This window comes from Podarcis cretensis (genome assembly GCF_951804945.1).
Source record: "Podarcis cretensis genome assembly, chromosome: 2".
NCBI lineage: Eukaryota > Metazoa > Chordata > Lepidosauria > Squamata > Lacertidae > Podarcis > Podarcis cretensis.
In genome coordinates, this window is record NC_137171.1 from 30,376,950 (window position 1) to 30,395,849 (window position 18,900).

General features: G+C 47.1%; 1 protein-coding gene across 1 annotated transcript; it reads right to left on the reverse strand.

Annotated features, from left to right (window-relative positions):
- Positions 1-4,507: 4,507 nt before the first annotated feature.
- On the reverse strand, positions 4,508-15,947 carry CBX2 (chromobox 2). The gene is made up of 5 exons (XM_079965596.1): positions 15,668-15,947; positions 15,484-15,527; positions 14,170-14,235; positions 8,669-8,738; positions 4,508-7,863 (listed from the first exon to the last, which is right to left on the reverse strand). The coding sequence occupies exons 1-5, from the start codon at positions 15,737-15,739 to the stop codon at positions 6,484-6,486; spliced, it is 1,632 nt and encodes a 543-aa protein (XP_079821722.1). The 5' UTR covers positions 15,740-15,947; the 3' UTR covers positions 4,508-6,483.
- Between the last annotated feature and the right edge of the window lie 2,953 nt (positions 15,948-18,900).

Below are 18,900 nucleotides of genomic sequence, written 5' to 3' on the forward strand. Positions count from 1 at the left end.
GATGTAAGTTACAACACTGCAAGCTCTGTGTAACACAGGTATACACACATAACATAGAGAGGGCTTAAGAGATTATATTTGAGCCAGTAGGATTTCTGGATGGAGGAAAAGCTTGTTTCTGCTCCCGAATTCTCAGCTGTATCAATGGATGCCATCAATTAACCAATACAGCATGGATGCTTTTCCCCCTTGTGGAAACAGGATGGCCTCGGCAAAACAGGAGGCTGCCATGTCTTTCTAGCAGACAGCTGCCATTTTGATTAGCTGAAAGGGACAAAACAGCATACACACTAGGATAGTATGAAGTCTCTCTCCTACAGAACCTTGGCCCTCTAAGGCTTTAATAGCCACCTATTGTGGCAGCAGCATCAGACTGCTGCCCGCAAGCACACTTCTCCAGAAGGCACACTGCAGAAATCAAAAGCAATCAAGATTCACGGAAACCAAGTATGCGATAAACACTTGATGCACAGCAAAGTCAATGAGATAGCAGGCAAGTGAAGTTTATGAAATCCCTCTCTGTGACTGCAAAAACAAGACCTGCCAAATGCATGACAAAGAACACGACAACATTTAGGACTCTAAGTCTGGGCCAGGCATTGGCAAGAGCTTTCAAATTATTGGCTAGTGGAGGGCCTTCAGCCTTCCAAATGGAGAATTCATTGGCTGAGCTTATACTAAGAGAGACCAACAGAACATACTGTTGCATTTTGGCACCCAGAAAGTGAGACATTCATGATTTGCTGAGAAGAAAAACAAGACCCCTGTGTGCTAAGGCCATGTAGACCCTGAGGATTAATCCTGGGGCAAAACAAAAGCACAACACAACAAATGAACAAATGAAACTGCCTTGGTCGCACTGGTTGATGATCTCCGGCGGGCTAGGGACAAAGGTGAGAGCTGTTTCCTAGTTCTGCTGGATCTCTCAGCGGCGTTTGATACCATCGACCATGACATCCTTCTGGACCGTCTTGAGGGGCTGGGAGCTGGGGGCACTGTCATACAGTGGTTCCGCTCCTTCCTCCTGGGCCGTGTTCAGAAAGTGGTGGTGGGGGATGAGTGTTCAGACCCCTGGGCTCTCACTTGTGGGGTGCCTCAGGGTTCTGTCCTCTCCCCCATGCTTTTCAACATCTACATGCAGCCGCTGGGAGGGATCATCAGGAGGTTTGGGCTGGGTGTTCATCAGTATGCAGATGATACCCAGCTCTACCTCTCTTTTAAATCAGAACCAGTGAAGGCGGTAAAGGTCCTGTGTGAGTGTCTGGAAGCGGTTGGAGGATGGATGGCGGCTAACAGATTGAGGTTGAATCCTGACAAGACAGAAGTACTGTTTTTGGGGGACAGGAGACGGGCAGGTGTGGAGGATTCCCTGGTCCTGAATGGGGTAACAGTGCCCCTGAAGGACCAGGTGCGCAGCCTGGGAGTCATTTTGGACTCACAGCTGTCCATGGAGGCACAAGTCAAATCTGTATCCAGGGCAGCTGTTTACCAGCTCCATCTGGTACGTAGGCTGAGACCCTATCTGCCTGCAGACTGTCTCGCCAGAGTGGTACATGCTCTGGTTATCTCCCGCTTGGACTACTGCAATGCGCTCTACGTGGGGCTACCTTTGAAGGTGACCCGGAAACTACAACTAATCCAGAATGCGGCAGCTAGACTGGTGACTGGGAGCGGCCGCCGAGACCATATAACACCGGTCTTGAAAGACCTACATTGGCTCCCAGTACGTTTCCGAGCACAATTCAAAGTGTTGGTGCTGACCTTTAAAGCCCTAAATGGCCTCGGTCCAGTATATCTGAAGGAGCGTCTCCTCCCCCATCGGTCTGCCCGGACACTGAGGTCCAGCTCCGAGGGCCTTCTGGCGGTTCCCTCACTGCGAGAGGCCAAGTTGCAGGGAACTAGGCAGAGGGCCTTCTCGGTGGTGGCGCCCACCCTGTGGAATGCCCTCCCATCAGATGTCAAGGCGATGGACAACTACCTGACATTCAGAAAACATCTGAAGGCAGCCCTCTTCAGGGAAGTTTTTAATATGTGATATTTTAGTGTATTTTTCATCTCTGTTGGAAGCCGCCCAGAGTGGCTGGGGAAACCCAGCCAGATGGGCGGGGTATAAATAATAAATTATTATTATTATTATAAGTGGCCATTATAAAACAGGGCTCCAAGTGTCTTGAAGCAGATACAGTGGTACCTCGGGTTAAGTACTTAATTCGTTCTGGAGGTCTGTTCTTAACCTGAAACTGTTCTTAACCTGAAGCACCACTTTAGTTAATGGGGCATCCTGCTGCCGCCGCACTGCCGGAGCACGATTTCTGTTCTTACCCTGAAGCAAAGTTCTTAACCTGAAGCACTAATTCTGGGTTAGTGGAGTCTGTAACCTGAAGCGTATGTAACCCGAGGTACCACTGTATTCTAAAGTTATAGGGCAGTAATATGACCATAACGTCTTGCCCAATGGTTTAGAGCCTCTGCTTTAAGACACGAGTCCCTATTCTGCAAGGCCAACAAAAAACAAGGACACCTGAATAGAGAACAATAAATGGGCAGAGGAGTGCAGACCCTTGTGAAGTGCACCTGCATATTCAGAATAAATGCTTCCTTCCATTTCTGAGGCTATATACAAGGATGCTTTTCATTTAGAAGTTGACTTTACGGTCACATTTACACACTACATTAGAATCAGTGACATCATTGTACATATCAGCCAAAGGGACTCTTTACTCTGGTCTGGGCAAAGTTCCTTAATGGAATTATACTGTTACTATAAAGTATGTTTTTAGAACCACTATTGTGCACACTCTAGCAATTAGTACTTCAATCTCACCAAAACATAGAAAGCTCTCTGAACAATGTACAAGCCACCTATTTAGCTTCCTTCTGAAGAGAAGGTCCAATGCATCAACTGGCTAATACAAGTGTTCTGCCGGTGCAAGGATTCCTCCTTACCAGAGGGAACGGTCTCCCCTCTCCTCCTCCCAAGCACTATTCTGGGGGTTCTCCCAATTCTCGAGAGTGGATTTGGCAGGAAGGAGAGGGGAAAAGTCCCAGTGAGTTAGCGAGAGCCTATTTGCTGGCTTCCACTAATGTAGTGGGTTAGTTGAATCCAGGCTAGTGTTTCTAACCAAAACTTAAACAATCACTGCTTCATTATCAACCTGCACCTGGTTTATAACTGCAGTTACTTGGAAACAAAACCCATTGATTTCCATGGGATTTACTTCTGCATAAGCAAGGTTGAATGAACCAACCTGCTTTAATATCCAATTCCATACACAGCTGCAGTGAACCCAAGTGTAATTGGCACAATATCCCCAAAAGGTTTGCACCTTCCTTTCTCATCCTTATTTTATTTTAAGGCATATAAATATCCTTGTTTGGAAACTCATGTGGCAGTAGTGAGTAAACAGAAAAACTGGAAGGCCAAACCACTTGTTCTTTTTTTTAAAGGTCCAAAGGTTGCAAACTAGGGCCTGGGTGATATTATGACAGTCATACTACCAACTAAGATGCAAACCCAACCTGTTCAACTTTCAGAACAAGTAAGCCTGGGACACACCCATTTGTCCTTGAGCAGCTCCTATAAACAAGTATTTTAATGTTCATACACCCTAGGATTATGAAAGCTACACAGCTGCATGTTCTTGTAGCCAAGGTTTGAAAGCATTTTGTTATAAATAATGGAGACCTGGAAAGGCTAACCCTTTTCATTGGCTGCAGTGTGGCCAATGCTCCCTTCACTTGCAGGCACAGGCAGATGAAAGTAGACAGCTCCTCCCTGCCTCATTCTCCCAATCAGCTCAGTGCAGGGATAGGCAGCCGAGCCTCCCACTTGCCTTGCAAAAGTGCCTCTTCTTATTGCAGCACAGCACCATTCCAAGGTCTTAGGGCTGAGGAAACAAGTAGGTGGGCTCAGTTCCTGAGCCCAAAGACCTTCTTGGAATGATGCAACAGCAGAGAATGAAATGGTGCCTTTGCAAGCCAAAGGCACATACAGTATTTTTCGCTCTATAAGACGCACCTGACCATAAGACACACCTAGTTTTTGGAGGAGGAAAACAAGAAAGAAAATATTCTGAATCCCAGAAGGCAGAACAGCAAGAGGGATTGCTGCGCAGCAATCCCTCTTGCTGTTCTGGCTTCAGCGAAAGCAACGCAAAGCCTCTTCAGCGTATTGGGAGGAACGCTCCTGCTGCCCTGAAGAGGCTTCACACGGCAATCCCAGAAGCCAGAAAAGCAAGAGGGATCACTGCGCAGCAATCCCTCTTGCTGTTCTGGCTTCAGCGATAGCTGCGCAACCTGCATTCGCTCCTTAAGACGCACACACACTTCCCCTTACTTTTTAGGAAGGAAAAGGTGCATCTTATAGAGCGAAAAATATGGTACTTTTTGGAGGACTGGCTGACTTTCCATAACATGTCAGTGGGAACATCACAGCACCACACAGTGGGGATCACCCCAGTAAAAGAGTTTTTAATTTGCTTAACAAAATTTAATAATGCCAAATAGATTTTATTTTTTTGGGGTGTACAGAAAACCTTTGGTACAGAAAACTCACTGGCTAGCCACCCTTAATCTAGACATCCTCTGCTCCTACCCATTTCCCCCTCTGAGCGTGCTATGGTCTTCGGGCATGCTGAAGTCCTGACAAGCTAGAAGGGACACAAGTCAAATTCTGACAGAAATAAACATGCTGCTCGGTGCTAGTGCAAACCTGGATTACAGGTTTGACCCATAGGAAACATCTATTTTGGGAGAAGCAAAACAAACTCAAACTGAGTCACATCTTGACTTCAGGCAAGTTCAGGCTCAACACAAATGTTGACCTCTCTGGTTCAGTCACTGGTAAGCAGGAAAGGGTGATGTCACAACGAACCCTTCCTGTAACTACAAATCACAAGGAGAACTTTGACTCTGCATCATGTGTGTGAAGGCTAGTAATATATGATGCGGGGATGCCGGATCTACATGCAGCCCAAAACATCAGTAAGGGAGAAGAAAGCTGAGCTCCCCATCCAAATGTTATATGCATGGGATGTTTTGTATCAAGCTTGCGAGCAAGAATGCGGAGGAAGAGATCGGTCCAATAGGAACCCTAAGAATCTGTTGCCCAAATGCCCTCAGTTAAATTTGATTGGCAGATATCAGCAACATTCTCGCTCATCTAAACCTCAGGACTACAAAATGTCTACATGGAGTACTACTGAATGAACTCTGCTTCTATTTTTTCTCTGTGAGGAAAATATATAAATATGCATACACACCTACATATATACAGGGTGAGTCCTTTAAGAGAGGCCCCATGGATACAGAGTACACATGTCCCACGGGGCCTCTTTTAAAAGACTCCCCCTGTATAACCATTTATCACCAGTGCACGTATGGGTTTTTTCTGCATATAAGCATGTTTGGAAGCCACAACTGGCCACGGCTTCATCAAACATGAATGCACAGCTAAACTCTTAACAATGATTCACATGTGTTTCCCATGTAATTTTTTTGTGATGGGCAAAGTATCCCTCAAACACACCCCTGGTGCTAATAAGGAAGAGGAGGCTGGATTCCCCACTCTGAGCAGCTTCATGCAAGTGGAAAAGGGTGTCGTGAGCAGACCTCAGAGCCTGTTTTATTGGAATGATTTCCTGTACACTGCAGCACAAGGGTTCCTAGATAGATCTGGTGCTTCCAGGGGCCAATGTTCATCCTGAGCCTTTTGAAGCAGCCCACTGCCAGTTTGGCCTCGCAACAAGCAGCACCCTTAGGGCCCAGCTCCAAAAGCTCCGAGGGCAATGCCCACTTCTAGACCATCCCCTTTTGCTTCCAAATCCAAGGCATCGACTTAAGGAAATGTAAACATCATTCTCGTTTCATATGCTCTCTCTCTTGCAGCCTCCTAAATTCGCATTCGGGTTTAGATTGGGTTTCACTGTCCTAGGAAATGACAAGGTTTGAATGTGGATAGTTTGGTGGAAGGAATGAGGAATTTATTTTCCTTGGAGAACACAAAAGTTATTGTACTGGAGGCTTGCTCTCCCAACTTACCAGGCGGCTAGATCTCCATTTCTCTCTGCCATTTCTAACTCATAAAGCTAAGAAGTCCCCAAGCACAGCAAAACCTGGGCTACCAGCCTTTGCCCTCCTCTATAATGGCTGGTTTCAACAAGTAAAGCCATTCCTCTTGAGAAAGAGAGTCCCCCACCGCATGACATATATTTTGGCAGCTGCATTAACAACTTGGCTCCCAAGAAGAACTCACTGCATGCTTCAGGGAGTTTCCATAGACAAAACTACAGGCCGGAAGCTACCATGGTCAACCACTACAGAGCCTCCCAATGCAGAGTGACTGCGTCATAGCATATAGCTTATAAAGGGTGGGAGCAGCTGGGTTTTGTTTCCCCTTCTGGCATCCAAGGCAACAGTCAGGTAGAGTCAATGAGACAGGATGAGCGGGAGGGAAACCTATCTTCCCCCTATATGCCTCCAAGCTCAGTAATGTCTAAGATTAAAAAAGCCAACACTGGTTGGTGATTCCTTGACAGTCACTGTGATCAGGTTAGCTGTCACGTCTGTGACAAAGACGTGCTCGATGAGGCTGCGAGTGGGCTTCCAGTCCTGGCTAGTCTGGACGGAGACAGACATGTTCTGGCCTGCTCCGGGGAAAGAAGAAGAATCTCTGTCTGAATCCGAGCTCGTCTCCTCTTCTCCAGTGCTCATCTCAGAGAGGGCTGAAGCCTTGTGGTTCTCTGCTGCGGGGCACCCCTCCTGGGCACACGGAGGCTTGCCGCTTTTGGCGGCTGCATCCCTCTCGCCCACAGCTGCTCGTTGTGCCGGCTTCTCACTTTTGCGAGGGTCTGTGCCTGCCAACGCTGCCCCTGCGTTTGTGGCGTTTGAGCCGCTGCCAGGCCCGGCACTGCCCTTGCCCACCCCTGTGCTCACAGCAAGGCTGCCGCCGGTGCCCTTGGCCACAGTCCCACAAGCATGGCGGGAAAGGTTGCCTGTGGAATTCATCCCATTTTTCACACTCTGCAGATTTAAAGCTTGGAGGTTGAGCTCTTGGTTGGAAGCTGGGTGGTTGTTGGCAGAGCCGGCAGGGGGCTTGCTGCCATTGTGCAAGTTCTGGGCGCCAGCACCATACCCTGTTTTCTGCTCCCCCAACACACTGCTGCTGCCAGGCCTCTTTGTCACCTTGGAGCCTTGCACGGTCAACTCCAGATCCCCGCCGGCTTTCTGGTTTTTCAGTTTTAAATCGAGCCCCAGGCCACTCTTGCAGGACATGGCTGACTTGAGTGTCAGTCTCCCCACGGCAGAGGCATCTGCTGAGTTCTGGTTCTGCGACATCCTGCTCATATAATGTACGATGGAGCTCTGCCAGCTGATGCCGCAGTTTGGGCTCCCAGACGAGGTGCTTTTCACAATACTGGAGAGGTTGTCGGTGGAGGAAGCCCCGGAACAAAACCCACCAAATGCACCTTGGGCTTCCTTCATGTGGGATTTAAGCATGGCAATGCCAGAACTCTGAGCATTGTGTTGTGGCTGCATCTTGCTCATTAGTTTGGGAGCTCCTCCCCCGCCTCCCATCTCCTTTTGGTTTGTTTTCAGCACCTTTGTCAGGTTGACAGTCCTCTTCGCTGCCTTCTGCTCCGGAGGCAGAGGCTTCCGCCCACGCTTCTTCCGAATAGGGTCCTTATTCTCAGGTTTGGCAACCAGGATCTGAGCTTTCTTTTGAGGCACTGGGTGGCTCTCTCTGCTCCGCTGACCTCTTTTTGTCTCAAGGTCACTTTCATCCTCTTCATCGGAGGAGGAAGATGAGGAGGAGCTTGAGGAAGAAGAGCTGCTGGATTTGCTTTTTGCAGGCACCTCCGGTTCCTTTAAAAACAAAGTAACACACACATGCAAAGAGTAGGAGCGACATTAATATGCTCTGCTTCTTCAGTACAGTGGTACCTCAGGTTAAGTACTTAATTCATTCTGGAGGTCCGTTCTTAACCTGAAACTGTTCTTAACCTGAAGCAACACTTTAGCTAATGGGGCCTCCTGCTGCCGCCATGCGATTTCTGTTCTCATCCTGAAGCAAAGTTCTTAACCCGAGGTACTATTTCTGGGTTAGTGGAGTTTGTAACCTGAAGTGTATGTAACCCGAGGTACCACTGTAATACTGTCAGTGAAGGTTTTTGAAGGGCCGCTGCATGGAAAGTCCATCAAAGCAGAGAGATCTACTTTATTACAAAACATTTTTAAAGCCCTAGTAACTTCCTGTTATTACCAAAAAACCCATCTGGTTCTCTCTTGTGGCACGCCAATACTTAAGACCATGCAGCCTTACATAAAACTTTTAAGTAAGATTCTAATAATAACAATATGCTACCTGGACAACTATTTAATTTTCAGAACTCAGAAAACTATTTCCACTTTCCCTGGCTTCAAAAAGGAAATGTTTCTGGATACAGGCATTATTTAGTTTCCTGATTGCCCATGGAGACTCCAGGGGACCGGGCACACACAACCAGCTGTGGGATAAAGCCACAGAGGGCACAAGACACACTTTCTAACAGAGGCACATGAATTATGTCTTTATGCAAGCAAGCACGTGTCCTGTCCCCACCCCACCCCCCACAGCCTGCTGCACTAAACATCCATTTCTAGCTTCCTCCCAGAAATCACCATTACTTACAACGTTCTTCCTGGGTCTGCCTCTAGGTCGTTTGCCTCTCTTCCGATTTTGCACCTCCTTCTCATGCTCCCTGAAAAGACAACAAAATGACAGTGCAGTTCTCAAAGTCTCTCTTCTCGCAGAAGATTCCATGGGTGAATAAAGACCATGGGTTTACCATTTTGAGAAATGTAGGAAAGTATGTCTGTTTTTCAAATAAATGCCAGCATTTGACAATGCAGATGACCCTGCCTGGTTCTGTAGTATTCCATGGCTGGTGTTTTGCCATCCCTAGCTTATTGACCTGCTTCGTTACTAAGCAGTAAAAGACATTTGCCCTACCCACCCCTCTGTACATTACTGCTATTTGCTACTTTTCCCTGGTTATATGTGTGCAGAAGTAGATGATATATTCTGTTTCTGTTATCTCAAAAGTTTAATGGCACTGTTCCAAAGAGATCAAAAACGCATTTTTTCCTTCTCTCTGGAGTTGCTCTCTTAGGAAAAAAATCTGGTGTTTTACAAATAAGACTGATTCTTTTTAAGTTTTGAGATGGTCTATTGTGCAAGCAATTTAATATTATCCATTTGCATTCTGTACACATGAATTTTTAGTAGTTTGTGCATTTGTGCACAACACACACATGTAAACATGACTATGGTTTCAGAGATATTAGTTTTTCATTGAAGAGAAATACTTAAATGCCAAAGCATAAGTATTTTTAAAAAATGCATTAAACTTGCATGTACTGTACTTCTTTCTTTTGTAGTACACAAGCAACACTAGAAATGGAAATCTGAACATGAAAACTGAAGGTGACAAAGCAGCAGGGAAAATAAGCTGTCCTTAAAAGAGATGACTCACACAAAACTCTATAGTTGGAGAAATATTTCCCCACTAATCACTAGCAACTGATTATTAATACCAATGACTATCCAACCAGAGGAAATGTGGGGAAGCATTGCCATAAGAACACAAGACAAGCCTGCTATTTTGTAAAGCTCTCCCGCCCTGCATACACATGAGAATGTGGTAGAACCTGATGATATACCATATATTTACATTAATACAGCTGAACCACCATGGAGTGGAAACTTTACGTGGCAAGTAATTTGTTTGTATTCAACTCACATCACGTATTATCTACTACATCAAGTGTATGTTATTTCATTTCACATATGTGGTCTTCATATATCCCCAAACGTTTGGATTTTTGGTTCTATTCCACCAACAGAGCAACACAATAGTTGTAATAAACCGAGATCACAGATAAGCCACTACTATACTGATGGAATAGTCAACATATCCAATGTGTACCCAGACCAAGAGTGAATAAACACACACCTAGAAAACAATAAATAAAAAGCAGCAAGAAAAATGGCAAGTATGCCTAGAGTAGCCCTGGAAAAAACACCGCAGCCCACCCAATCAGGGATTGTGCCAATGCCTACATGCTGCACACACAGAGAGGCAATGGACTCACAACAGGGACACCACCATCCTGAGTCACAACGCACAAGAAAACGCAAGGCAATGCAACTTTGCCCCCAAATCCATCAGCTTCAGCGGCTCAGTCTGTAGCACATGTCTGTGGGCTCCTCACAACCATTGTTTTGGAGCACAATAAACAAAGCAGAGGGAAGAGAACTTGCACAAGATCTTGCAAGGATCTTGGCATAGCTGCCACGGAACTTGCAAGGAAGAATGCACCTGCCCAGAGCAAGTCATTTTAACAACCCTACAGAGCAGCCTTCCTAAACCAGTTGCCCTCCAGATGTTCTGGACTACAAGTCCCATCAGCCTCATCTAGCAGGGCTGTCTGTCTGGGACGTGGAAGTCCAGCCACGTGTGGAGGGCACTAGGTTGATGAAGGCTGCTACGAAGGAACAGCTGTGTGCAGCTTAGTCACCGCTGTTGGTCATGAGTTGGGTGTGGGGTAGACCTTGCGGTTTTGTGAAAACAGCTTGTAGGGAACGAGGGGAGATGCAGACTGAGAGAAACAAGCAATGGGTAGCATTTGCAGCACATAGTTCCTATTACTGGATGCACAGTAGTGAGTGGTGCCACCCAGATGCTCTTCCAATGCTCATGTTCAATGTGATCGGTGTGGGGAAGGGAGGTGAGAGACTGCATTGATGGAGTATATTACCTCCTTCCCCCAAACCAGGAGTTGCAGCGGAACACTGTGCACACAGTGGCTGTTTGCCATGCTTCCTGCAACCAGGCTATGACCTTCCCTGCTCAAGATCAAAAACGACTTAAGCACCTTGTCTGTGGTAGCAATGGTTGGAGTGGGATGCCTGGCCTCTGACAACAGAGGGCATGCCTTCATTTTAAAAGGCGAGTGTCTCCCCGTTGTGTAGGAGACACTTCTCCCTATTCTGGTAGTGGGGGGACGGCAATGTGTTAGAGCAAGATAGTTCAGCCAATACACAGCACGGCGTTCATTCTAGCAAAGGGGCAGCGGGACAGAGAGAAGGGAAACAGTCGTAGCAACTACACATTACAGCACATACTCCTGCTTCCTTTGTTTACCTGTGTGGGGTTTTCTGTCCAGGTACAAGCAGCCATGGGAGTGGAGTTGTGTGTTTGGCCGACCAGGTACTTGCTTGCTCTAGCCTGTGACACTCAATGTGCTCAACTTCCTGTGTGTGTTTTGAGACCAGGCTGCTCTGTGAAAAGTGCTCCATTTATGCACAGAGTGCCCTTTCCTCACAGCTTCCCATTGCCAGAGTCGCCTCTTCTGAACAATGCCCGTGGAGCCAGAGAAGTTATATTCATCCTGTGTTGGATTTTTATTATCTGGGGGAGGTGCGCTGTGATTGGGCAGTAACATATACATCATAGCCTATGGCAATTTTTATTTTATTTTATTCCCCATTTAAGTCAACAGAAGGAGAAATTATCTGCACCAGCTTTAACACTTGTGTAATGTCATTCTGCAAGTGGGGGTGTAGCTATGGATGAAAGAGATATAGAATCTGTCCCCCATGACTCCCCCATCCTATTTCGGCTGCTCCATCTGTTCCTTTTGCTGACGGAACGGCTGTGCTGTGCTGGGAGGTATAGAAAGGGCTTCTGACAAATCTTAAAGCCCCTTAAGCCAGTGTTAACTCTAGCACAGGATTGCACCCTCAGTGACCAATGCACTACTATTAGTGGCACCTCGAGGTTAAGTACTTAATTCGTTCCAGAGGTCCGTACAATTAATTAAAAGCAGGCTGAAATGAAAATACAGTGGTACCTTGGGTTAAGAACTTAATTTGTTCTGGAGGCCTGTTCTTAACCTAAAACTGTTCTTAACCTGAAGCACCACTTTAGCTAATGGGGCCTCCTGCTGTTGCCGTGCCGCCGGAGCATGATTTCTGTTCTCATCCTGAAGCAAAGTTCTTAACCTGAAGCACTATTTCTGGGTTAGCGGAGTCTGTAACCTGAAGCATATGTAACCCGAGGTACCACTGTATTTCTTTTAGCTGTTTCATTTCAGTTTCCAGCAAGCTCACACCCACACATTCTCCACCCCAAATTATATCTTCTGGTCACAAAAATCGTACAAAGTGGGGTGAATCAGAGTTCTTAGGTCAAGATTCTTCCTTTCAACAGAGACCAGATACCCACAAGGAAGGTACAAGGAAGGCACACCACCAACACCCTTACGGTTGAAAGCACATTGTCCCTGAACACAAAGATTCAATTTCAAGTTATTTTACTGCTAGTACCCACCTTCTGTGAACCTAACTACTTTAAAAAAAAAAAAAAAGCTATTCAGGGCAGAGACCACCACAAGGCAACAAATTTTATGAAAGCCCTCCCCTTTCACAGTTGCAGCCTATCAGCTTCATGATTTCCGTTTTAAGAACGAATCATCTTTGACATTCATTATTTCCGGGCTACTCATGACATTCAAACCTCTATCATGCCCTTATCTTAGTAATATTGATTCAGATGATTAAACGATGGGGGTGCATAGTCTTCAAGAGAATAGCTCAAATCTACAGATCATTTTAGTTATTACCCACCCTGCCCCTGTTACTTTCTCCAGTTGTGCATTGGGGGTGAAACAAGAACTCCTCTCATTTTTACTAAATGCAACCAGAGAGGCTCCATGGATACTATTTGCATGGGTAGGATGAACAGGTGAAAAAGAGAAACAGGCACCAGCACCTTGATCAGTTATGGTGAAAAAAGAAATTTCAGCAGGTGTTGCTGGAACAGGGTAGGGGACCAGGAGAGCTGCTTAGCCCCAAGCCACAGATATATATATATATATTTAAGGATGCATGTGGAACCGGAGCCACTACAGCTGCTGGGACTCAGCATATGTACTCTGAAAGCTGCTCAAGCTACCAAACAGAACTGCAAATATTTCTGTGGCTAGAGGTGGTTGGCTAGCCAAAACTGTTTGTTGTTACTGCAGAGTGAAGGCGGGCAAATACTATGTTAGGTCCCCGACTCCCACCACCAAAGACTAAGGCAGAAACCATGCAGCAGCTATTGGTGGTTTCACCTAGTGAATTTCCTCACCATTTGCCCCGATGGTTAGGACAGTCTGCCCTAATATAAAGACCTTGGACTTAAGCCTGTCCAAATGAATAAACAAAGTTTGCCTTCTGTTCTGTTACCCAATCACTCATGTATGGAGAATTCCTTCAGGAACTCTTTGCAATCTGCTTCAGATTTGACTATCGTAAGTTTTAGGCATTCTTAATTCTACAACTACAAACCGAAAACCCAAGAACAACACAGAACACCTCAAGTTGGAGACTTTTGAGTAAGGTAAGGGGGTTACAATATTTTCTTAACAGTTAGTAGAAATTGTTTCCAGTATTTTGTCAGACATCTTTTCAAATTTTAGGTTGAGATTAATTTAACTGTAATTATTAATTATTATTAATTATTATTATTTGCTCTCCTATAAAACTAACAGAAAAAAGTGGCTACTATAAGGCATTTGGAAGGAGAATGCCAGCAATTTGAGACTGCACTACTATTGCCAAAAGCTAACCTATTTTGCTTCTAAAGTTTCTCTTCTGTGAGTTTGGACATACAATGCGTCCCACTAGCAGCAGACTGGAGCTGAAACATACAAATACTTTACAAGCCATCAAGTATAAGGACTTTTTTTTTGCATGGCGCTGCCCTCTCATGCTACTTACATATGTGTGTTGTTTACGCAGCACAGCAAGTGGGAGAGAGACTTTCAAATGAAGCCTACATTGTAGCCTAATACATGCAGTACAGAAGCAGGAAAAGCAAGCTACAGATTTAAGCATTGTTTGCAAACATCCCTCCCACAACAAGACGTGACTTTTTGAGTCTACCGAGACCACTAAACACACCAGGGCATTAAAACACTTTATATTTAGGTACCAAGGAAAGGCTGTCTTGAGTACTGCAATTTAGGGGGAACAATGAATACACAATGGTCTACTCTGTATTCTGTTTCCATAATCCCAGCTGGGCAGCCTAGAGGAACCCTCCTTCCCTCCCCTCCCTGCCTCTCAGTTTGTGGCTTACTCACTTCTTCTGAAAGGCCAGGAGCAGCCTGGGATCAAGAATATTCTCTTCGGGTTCCCAGCTGTTATGCCTGGAAAAAAGTAACCAGTCACAGTAAACACAACCTTCTTTTTATAAAACAGGTAGTTAATAGCAGGCAAATGTCTACTGTTTTTTATTTTTTAACTTTTGAGATAAAGCATGCCCATTTTATCAAAGATACCACACCCTAGAGTCTAGAAGTACCGTTTCATTACAATAACCCTCAGAAATGCTACAGCCCTAGCCGTACACAACCATCACACTGGCAGATTTAAAACTGAACGTGGCTATGCTCTTAGAGTGAATTGAAAAAAATAATTGATTGGGAAGGTGAGAATTTTTTTTTTGAACTGTGGGTCGTTAAGTGGGGTGAGAATTTAGCAGCACATGACAGGGTAGGTTCAATTTCCATAATGGAAAGGAGAGGAGAGCAGAAAAAGGAGTATTCGCTTGGCAAAGGGGAAACCTCAGGTGGATTATGAATAACTTGAGAACACACACACATGTATGTGCTAAGGGAGTAAAATGAGAAGTCAAGCAAGAAAAGGATGAAAGCAAACGGGGGTGGGGTGGGGTGAAGCCTGGTTTGCAGGCGCAGCTGGCAGGAGGAGTAAACAGAGATGGTTGCCTCTTAGGTTGACAACCCCTCTCCCCAGCCTATGAGGTGGGGGGGGGGAGGGAGGGAGAACACACCACATGCATCAGTTGATATCTCAGGTTTCAGAAGAGAATCCATAGACAACATGGGAAGCAGTTGCAGCTTCTCTGCTGGAGCCTGGGGAATCCTAACAGCTCCCTCAGATCTCCTCCGGTTCCAACCCCCCCCCCCCTTACAAAAAGGGGTAGTGAAGGCGACCCATGGCATCTGGCCGTGGATTAATTTGGCAGAGTTAACATATAACACAGGGAGAGAAGAAGTGAACAAAATCAAGGAGGTGCTGGAGACAGAGAGAAGCTAAGGCACCAATTATGGGTAAACAAAAGAAAGTCCAGCAGGAGGAAACGATGCCCTCCCACCCACCTCCCCGATTGTGGGGTAGGAAAGCAGGAGCCTCGCAAGGGGAAAACAACAAAAAACTAAAGTAACTTCCAAGCGTCTGGAAGCGCCGACCCGGGGGTGGTGTGGGGCAAGCGCCTCGGAGCCCCGTCTCTTCCTCTCGCTCTCTGCGCCCCCCTCCCCCCCCGCCCCAAACTCAGGGGTCGCCTGGGCCCAGCATCTCCCCGCGCTCAAGCCCCGCCCCTGGACCCCCTTCAGCTCAACGGCTGGCTGGCTGCTGCGTTCATTGTCCGGACTCACTTGGAAGACCAGCCTCTCCACTTCACCAAATACTCCAGCTTGCCCTGTGGAGGAGAGAGAGAGAAAGGAAGAAAAGAAGGCGCGGGTTAGAGCCAGAGGCGACGCGGAGGAGGCGGCTGCTGCTGCTGCTCCCCGCCGGCTTGCCCGCTCCCTCGCCCGCCCGCCCGCCCGCCCGCCTGCCCACCTTGCGGAGCCGCTTGCTGAGGATGCACTCGGCGGCGAAGACCTGCTCTCCCACGCTGCTCAGCTCCTCCATGGCGCCGGCTGGCTCGGCTCGGGCTGCCGCCTGCTTCTCCCCCTCCGCTGCTTTGCTCGTAGCGGAGCCAGCGTTGTGCCGAGTACAACAAGGCGAGGGAGGCCCCGGGAGTGCGCGCTGCTGCTGCTGCTGCTGCTGCTCCTCCGCCGTCCTCCCTCGGCTAGCAGGGCACGCGCGCGCTTCCCTCCGCCGCCAGCGCCTCACTGCCCGCTCGCCTTGGCTCCTTGGCGCACACAATGCAACGCGCGCGCAGCGGGCTCCGCCTCCCCACGCCCAGCTCAGGGGCTCCCCAAATTCCCAGCGAGCCAATGAGGAACGGGGAAGGCGGGGCCAAAGCTGCTTCTGGCGGAGGGAAGGAGCCAAGCGGCCGGCGCTATTGTCTCACGCGGCGTTTTCCTATCCCTCCTCTGGGGATCGGACAGTTGGGTCGGAGCGGGCGGGTGGCTGGTTCCTGGAGTTTAATCCTGGGGGGGAAGAAGGTAAGCGCTTCGGACAGATTTTCTTTTTTTACTGCACCGTCCCCGGCGGATACGCTCAAGTCAGTCCTGAATAAGCGCCGGCGGCGAGGACTTCCAGGGAACTTTGTCTGAAGTTGGCCTTCGTTTTGGACCTGCGCTGCTGCGAGCAGAGCTTTTCTTGCCAGCACCTCGTCGTCTTCCAAAGGGGGCCGGAGTGGGGAGGCCGGCGTGTGAATCCCGAGGGCACCCCATGGATCGGTTTGTAGGGGCGCCCCGGAAAGGGTCCCCATCGTGACAGCCCCCTTCCTCTTTGCACAAGTCAGCCGGACCGTATCGAATTGGAAGGACAGCTGGCACCCGCCGACAAATCGTCACATAAATGGGCTTACAATGGTTTTATTAACTGATGCATTAATAAATTTGTAAATACAAAGCAGCCCCCTCCTACCATTTTTTTTTTAAAAAACAACACCTTCCGTATTTGGATTGAATATTTGAAAAACAGAGGTGGAAAAGGAGACCAAACTTTAGCTCGTTCGTATCCCATAAATGGCGTTGTGAAGTGCAGTGCAATACTCAGAAGTAAGCCCCATTGAGTTCAGTTGGAGTTACCTCGGGGTAACTGCGCATAGGATTGCAGCTGAAGCAAGTGAGCTTCGAGGCAGAAATTAGACCTCATTCCTGTGAGCTTTTGGGGTGATCTTACAACAGTCTCTTAGGACATGTCATCCCCATTCTGCAGTATGGGAATAAAGATGCAGACTGTTCTTACAGGACTGTTGCAAAGATTATCAAGGTGATGTCAGTGAAGCTGTTGGAACATCCTAACAAGCAGCACTATACAAATGGGAATGGTGCTATTGTGTCAGGAGGACACTTGAAAGTAATGTGATATTTAGTCCCTTCGTTTTAACACAGAAGGATCCCCCTCCTCTATATTCTGTCAGTCAGTTCATTATGGTGTTTGCCTCATAAGCAAATAGACATTTACACAACCCAAGTTTTAGTAAGATTTATCCCTAATTTATCCCCAGAGTGGCTGGGGAAACCCAGCCAGATGGGCAGGGTATAAATAAAATAAAAATAATAATTAAAAAAATTACCAAACACGACAACTCTACAGAACAGATTTCCCTTCTGTGAGGCACCATAGCCCTGCAATGCCTTGATTTGAGATGTTGATTGCTCGGAAAGTAATGCTAGAAAAAGGCAAAATTTCAGCCACAGGAGAGAGGAGAAATGGAAGGGAAGGTCCACAGGAAGGAGTAACTAGATCTTTTGTAAATAACGATATGCTGTCTGACTGCAAAGAAAATACTCTTCCTGACAAGTGCCCTTTTTGAGCACTTGAGGAGACCTCACGTAATCTTTACTCTGTGCTTTTTTTGGGTGGGGGGCAGGGAGAGAGCATCCCAGCCCAGAGAAAACTGGAGGTGGCAAAGAACCTCATCCCTCTGAAGCTCAGAAATAGGAAGGAAGGTTGGGGAGAGAAGAGGCCATGTCTCTGGATGAATTAAGCAGACAACTGCTTTGGGCAATGCATAATGAGCAGCTTCAAAGGAAATATATATTCTGCCACTTCCTGAGAAGTGGGGTGGGGGTGGAAATCATGACCAAGTACTTCAGTGGCCTGGTCCTGCCTTCCTGTTGCCCTCATTAAGTGAATTTTAGCTGGAGCTGAATTCATGGCAGGCAGATCTGACTATTGCTATTAGACGTGAGATTAAGTGGAACTCCCATGTGCGGAGACAATTTAACATTGGAGCTGAATGCTGGGGACAAAACAGCAGGAGAAGGCTGTTGCCCCATACCTTGCTTTGTAACTTCATAGAGGCATCTTGTTGCCATCTTGGGGTATTTGCCAAGTGAGCACAAGGGCAGGGTCTTCTCTGTGGTGGTGCTGTGGTTCTGCAAGATCACCCCAATTATTTGTGCATTTCAGTTATTTATCTCTCTTCTTGCAAGTAGCATTAACACCACCAACGTATTGTTACATGCATCCCAAGCCAGGGCTGTAGCTAAAGGGCGGCGGCAGGTGTGTGTGTGCTAGCTGAGGTGTCAGCCCCGGGTGAAGCCTCTAGAGGGGTGCCCGTGAGGCTCCCAGGTTGCGGGGGGGGGGGAGCAGAAAAAACGGGGGATGGGGACGAGGAGGAGACAATCCTCCTTGCCCTTTCTCCCTGTCTTTCTTTGGAACTGTGTGTGAAAGAGAAATCCCGGAGAAGGCTGCTCTCCAAGCAAAGTTGAAAAGTGGAAGTTTTGTTGCTTTCTTCTTTTGTTTCCCTCAGCATCTCAGAGATCAATTAAAAGTGCTAAAGAGATGAGAACAGCATCTCCTGCCCATTTTGGATACGGAAGCACTTTGGAGTACATTGGTACCTCGGGTTACATACGCTTCAGGTTACATATGCTTCAGGTTACAAACTCCGCTAACCCAGAAATAGTACCTCGGGTTAAGAACTTTGCTTCAGGATGAGAACAGAAATCATGTTCCGATGGCGCGGTGGCAGCAGGAGGCCCCATTAGCTAAAGTGGTGCTTCAGGTTGAGTACAGTTTCAGGTTAAGAACGGACCTCCGGAACGAATTACGTAAGTTCTTAACCAGAGGTACAAGTGTATTGCTTGCTTATGTCTTCTCTCTGTGTTTGTATTTGGACAACATGCATGTTTATACCATGTGAATACATAAAGAGATATAAAAACCAC